General features: G+C 43.8%; 1 protein-coding gene across 1 annotated transcript in view; it reads left to right on the forward strand.

The window, feature by feature from the left end:
- The first annotated feature begins 2,732 nt into the window (after positions 1–2,732).
- Positions 2,733–6,369, forward strand: part of LOC104951630 (protein bicaudal D homolog 2-like) — a 6,418-nt gene continuing 2,781 nt past the window's right edge. The window contains exons 1-2 of the mRNA XM_010778339.1: positions 2,733–2,899; positions 4,535–4,895. Coding sequence (XP_010776641.1) covers positions 2,733–2,899; positions 4,535–4,895 — 528 coding nt within the window. The remainder of the gene's footprint in view (positions 2,900–4,534; positions 4,896–6,369) is intronic.

Here is a 6,369-nt window from a genome sequence, read left to right on the forward strand (position 1 = left end):
GTACGCCCTCTATGGACGACAAGGGCGCGACTGTGGAGGGGGTACTTGCGTGGTGGCCTTCCGAAACCTCAATTGTTACAGCAAGCGAGTAGCGAAGAAGACCCGCGGCACGCCCCAATCTAACTCCACTACGAGAGGCCGAGGGTCACATTTTAGGTGCTGAGCAACGCCGCAGTCCACAACGTGTGCAGTCTACACCTTACTATCTCCAATGTCAGGAGCTCTTTCGGTCGTCGAGAGGGACCAGCTGCGAGTCACGGAAGACATTAGCTACGGTGAAAGGAGCACCGAGGCTAGAGGAAAGCGTGAGTGACTACGCCTGGAGCAGGTACGAACGTACCTAAACTAGGTTCCGCCTAGAACAGCCGGTCACAGGGACTGAGTCCGGGAAGGTCGTCTCCGATCGCCAAATTTGGGGCCGATCGTCGGAATCATTATCGGCCGATCCGATCGAGTGGGCGGGGCCTATGGGGATCTTCCATTTAAAGTGATGTTTAAAACTCAGATAATGGGGCTCATTCACTGGCGCTTCCACAAACAACAACCAACATCATTATTACATTCAAATGAAGTACATTATTCAAGTTTACATTAACTTTGGAGAATAACACGGGGGAAATAACGGGAGCCTCTCTCTCTCTCCCTCCTGACAGCCTGTCAGTATCGTCTCATGCAGCTCACCGATCCAGTAATGAGTGACCCGACAGTGAAGAATAAATATATTTATAACTAGTGTAGCTTGTTCCAGAGGTAGATAAAATAGCTAAGTGTGTTAGGTTTAACTCTTGTGTGTGTTTTGCTCCGCTCACCGGTCCGTCACAGAGGGCGGAGCTGCAGGATTTCTGCTTCACACACGTTGCATACCGCTATTTTACTGTCTTTTTCGGACACCTTAAAATGCTGCCAGACTGGTGAAGCCATTTTGGCGAGCTTAGAGAAAAGTGTCATGTATTTTACGTCATGTGATCGGCTCTCACGATCGGCCTTTATAGAGAGCACCGATCGATCGGCAGAGAGTGAATATCGGCCGATCAATCGGAGCATCCCTACCGAAAAGCTAAATATGTGAAAATGACTGAATGAAGTATTGTGTCCAGGCCTACAAGCGATAATCAAAAGACTTAATTGTTAAACCCTTGTTTGGTACAGATCCTCTTTAAAAAGTGACACCATGATCAGTGAACATATAACAATGGTTCAAAAATGATCTCTCTCTGTAATAATCATATTGCAATCTCAGCAAATGTAATACGTTATTATGTCCAGCTTATTACCAGGCAGTGTTGTTGACCTGTGTCATCAGTGTCTGCTCTCTCAGAAGTCTTCACCTTCATTACAGTGTGATGCTGTGAGTTTTAAATGTCCCCCCCCCCCCTTCTTTCCTGTGGCTCAGTGATGCGTGATCTGCTGCTGTTTCCCTTTAACGGTCTCTCGCCCGTCACATGCAGCCAAACACTAATCCTCTGACGTGCGGTGATTCACTTTCTCACGTCTCAGCTCCAGAGCCATGTTGGTCCCCCGTTAGTTGTCCTGATTGTGGTTTCTGCAAATGAACGTTGTTAAAGAAGTAAATAGGGCCGGACAATTTGGAAAAAATAAACAATTGCAATTAGTTTTCAACTGATAATGTGATCGTGATATGATTCACGCTTTTGGAGGGGACTCAGTTTTAAGCAGAGTTTTCATTATCATATAAATATAATAAATGATGGTATGATTTTTCAAAATGTTACTTTACTGTGCTTTCTGCAATTTGATTAATGCACTGGTCCGTATCGTGAGTTTGATCACATTTTGAGATATTGTGCAGCCTTTGAAGTATTCACTATTCACTATAGAGAGGCGAAGTCCCTCCCCTTCCGGTGGGCCTCCATGGACCTTATTTCGGAAAAATCATGTATTGAAGTCAATGGAGAGAAAGATTATCTTTTGATCCCGTTTGAATTGTGCAACGAATTACACATATGATGTTTGTCAATTTAAAAGAACATTTTGCCAGTCAAAAAAATAAAACTGTGAAGTAACACATTTGTTTGTGTGAAGCGCTCAATTAACTCCAACTCTGGTCTTGCACACGTCACCAACACCAAGATGTCTGTCACGTTGGCACATTTCACCTCTTTCTTTCAGAATGAAGTGAAACGTATTAAAAGAGGTGAAAATCACTACAAGTCTGGCCATGTTAAGAACTGTACATACACACAAGGGGAGTTAGTCGGTTCCGTAAGAGCCAGCTTGCGTGACCGGCTTTACAAGGTTTCGGTGAGTAACACGAGTGTAATGTGTAACGTTAATGTACGCGACTCTGGGATTTGTAGTCTTTCTAGTTGCGTATTTTTCATAGTCTTTATTTCAGCAGTTTTAAGACAAACTGACTTTTTTGACATGGAAATGATTTTTTAAGATTGACAAACATCATGTGTGTAATTCGTGGCACAATTCAAACGGGATCGAAAGATACGTTTTCTCTCCCTATTGACTTCAATACATTATTTTTTCAGAAATAAGGTCCCATGGGGCGGAAGTAGATGGGCGTGACTTCGCCTCTCTATCCCTAAAGACTTCCATCTAATGTTCACCTCTCTGACCCGAGTGGATGCTATCAGTTTGAAATGACTGCAATATTAGCATACTTGGTTTATTTTTGACCAATCATGCAATTTCTTATACATTTTAAGACCCCACACTGGAAGTAGAAAGTTGTTGCTGCAGTAGCATAATGTGTCTTGATTATGTGCATCGTGCAGACTGCAGAGTTGGCCCTGTCCAATCTGAAAACGAAGTACGAGACGGAGAAGAGCATGGTGTCAGAGACCATGATGAAACTGCGCAACGAGCTAAAGGCCCTGAAGGAAGACGCTGCCACCTTCTCTTCCCTGCGAGTCATGTTTGCCAGCCGGTAAGTTGTTGTTTATGTATGAGGAATATATTTACCTGTTTATATTTTAGTAGTTTTATTTTATTCTCTGAGACAGTACTTTTTTGAATTGCTACTAAATGTGCTTGAGCTAAAACATGCTAATCGGTTCCAATCGTCTGATGCGTGCCTCTTTGCTCGTGTTGTTCATGCTTAGTAACGATACTCTTGCAGTGGCACAGCTTCACCTGCCACTCGTGTAATAAGCTTACCGTGCTTATTAGGTCTGTGGACAATCCACTGGTTCACGTGAAGATTATCAGCCACGTGCTCTGCCCTGTGCCGATGGGGGAGGAGGGAGGGGGGGGAGAAGGTGAGGACAGATTTGTCCCATCGAGCCAGATCACCTGAGGGAAGGATTTTAATGTCAGTGGGAGAAGACGATAGATGGCGTGGGAAGGTGCACGGTTAAACTTCAATACCTGAACACCACCACTAACCTCTTCAGAGAATCTGTTTGGCATGGATTAACGTTTGGAGTGTTTTTGTGTTGAGTGATCTAATGTTTATTTTCTTAGTAATGGACAGCAGGCATTGTTATTTATGAATCAATAGAGACGCTCTTTAGACATGCATTACCTCTCTAAGCCCTCTCCCTGGAATATGATTATCTTTAAGAAGGATGGAGAAGGCAGTGAGGTGAAGATTAAAAGAGCCTCTTGTTTAAAATGGGGGGTTGGGCTGCCATCATGTGGACAGCTGTAGTTACTGCATGTCTACCCTTTCAAACCATTCAAATGGATTTATATTACATACACTTTATGTTCAGGGTGTCCGCGGGGTCTTAAGAAGTATTACAAGTTGATCAATCAATTTAGTGAAATGAAGGCTATTAAAAAGTATTAAACAGCATTTTCCAAGGTATTACATTTTGTAGCTTGTTTTCAATAAGTATATAAATTGTCCAAAGAGGTTGTATTCTACAATCAATACTGTATATAGTAAATGTGAGGTAAAGTGTAAGCGGTTAAAACTCAAAGTGGCGATGAGGTCTTACAATGTATGGAAAGGGTCTTAAAAAAGGATTACATTTGACTTCAGGATTCCTGCATATACCCTGGTGTTATATCACTGAATTTCCCATTGGTAATTAATAAAGTCTTTATCTTAACCTTAGGAAGCTTTATTTTTGCACCAGCTTCTCGAATATTGATTTACAGAAGCATTGATGCTAACCATTTTCATTTACATGCTACAAGATTAGTATTAATCATTGTTTTAGAGTCTCTAGCACAACTGTTTGTATCAAGTATGTAGGCAAGTATCTCAGCAGACAATGAAGGAGTACTTACAGACATAAAAGGCTCTGGATTTCATCAGGGAGAATTCATGGACAGAGGAGACAACCCATGTGCTCCATAGGCAGGAAACGGGAAACTATGGCAAGCCTACGTGGACACACTGCATAGTTATTTTTTATTTATATGCAATGCCTTTTTTCATGGAGCTGTTACAAAACAATTTCCCAATTTAGGAACAATAATAAAAACTAATATGACTTTATAAAACATTAGATACATTTTGTGATGTTTAGCATGTGTTTCTCTCACTCTGTGCATTAACTGGTTTTTGCCTGCGTGTGCACGTTGCATCTCCCCCCTGTGTGACACCTCTCAGGTGTGACCAGTACGTCACGCAGCTGGACGAGATGCAGAGGCAGCTGGCGGCGGCCGAGGACGAGAAGAAGACCCTGAACTCCCTGCTGCGGATGGCCATTCAGCAGAAGCTGGCTCTCACTCAGCGCCTGGAGGACCTGGAGACCCCTCTGTCTCCTCACAGCCTCAACAGCAGCCCCCGCCGCTCCCGGGCCAAAGAGCTGGCCACCAAGTCGGGTCGGGCTGCACGAAGCCCCCGAAGCAGTCCCGCTCGCCCCCAGCTGAGGAGCAGCCCCCGGGCGAGTCCTGTGCTCGGAGGCAGCGTCTCCGGCCTGGCCACGCACCACCTGAGAGGGTTAACCCGGAGCCTCCACACCAGCCCCGTAAGCACCGCTCTCTCTCTCTGTCCCGACACAAGCAGCCCCGTTGGCCCCGCTCTCTTTCTCTGTCCCCGCTCTCGTAGAGGGAAAGCTCTCCCGCGGGACGCCACCTTCATTAGGAGTCATAGCGTCAGCGACGTTTCTAACACAGAGTTGAGTTCCGAGTACTCCCAGTCGCGTAAAAGCTCCATCAGTTCTGTGCAGAGCGAGTTAACGCTAACACAAGTGAGTCATTCAAGAAAAGGTCATTCAGGGAGGAGGTCTTCGGTCCCCGTACGTCAGGACACCTTCATCACGACTCGTGTTGTAGCCGCCTCTTCCACAAGGAGGAAGACCTCCATGTATTCTTCAACCGTAGATCCTCTAACCCCTTCTAAAGCCTTGCGTGTGAATCCTAACACATCTAATGCACGGGGCGAAAGTAAACAGAAGCCCGATCTTAAACCAAACTCCGATACTTCTGTTAGAAGGAAACCGTCGGGTTACAGGTCTAACTCTGTGCAGGCAGCAGCTGCCAACACCTTTCAGTCCGACGCGGTCAGATCTCCCGCTGTTCTCGAGCCGGTCGGTAAAACCAGAATGAGCGGGATCTGCAGGGAGTCCCGGCGTAGGTTAGCCTCATCGAGCAGAACCAATGAGGAGCCGCCGCCGCTCACTAATGTTAGCAGGAGCTCTGGAAATAAAGTTCAAGGGACGCCTTCGAGGCCCCGCAGCTCACACTCTAGATCAACTCGCAGGCCTTGAGATGAAATAACAGAAGATACTGTATGTATTGATCACCGTAGGGGGAATTCACACGTTAAAGCAGCAACTGGTATCATATTGAAACACAGGATGGGACAGGTAAGAGTTCACACAAGGGTAACAATAACACAAGATAGAGAATGTCAATAACAAACAGAATTAGGTGAAACTGTTTACAGAAACAAATTATAAAGAATATCATAAATAAGTTGCGGTTAAATCCTTGGCTCTGATTTATACTAAACTGCTTGATCTACAGCCACGAGTTATGGTTATACAAAATAAGCCATTCTTTACCCATAAGATAATAAATAAGCAATCTGAATAATTTGCACAGATTTTATTCAGAGCTATTGAAGTTAAACATTTTTGCTTTTATACATCTCATAATTAATGTGTATATATACTTTAAAGACCCTCATTTGATGACCCTCCATGTTATGTCTATATGTATGGATCTAGGGCTGCACAAATGGAAAAGAAATACATATTAGATTACTTGTTTTACTCTTATTGCAACGGCGATATGATTTGATATTTGAGGGGATGACAGTTTTGTTTTTTCACATTATTTCAATTATTATCGATTAATATTTTTTAAAAGATCATAGTTGCTATTTTTATTTGTATTTTTTTATTGATTCAGGCACAATGAGTTACATTTATACGGTCTATATTTTTCCTTCCCCCCCCTCCCGGTCGTAGCTAGTAAAGTAAATAAATAAATACATAT

Source organism: Notothenia coriiceps, unplaced genomic scaffold, assembly GCF_000735185.1.
Source record: "Notothenia coriiceps isolate Sejong01 unplaced genomic scaffold, NC01 NC01_scaffold00019000, whole genome shotgun sequence".
Lineage (NCBI taxonomy): Eukaryota > Metazoa > Chordata > Actinopteri > Perciformes > Nototheniidae > Notothenia > Notothenia coriiceps.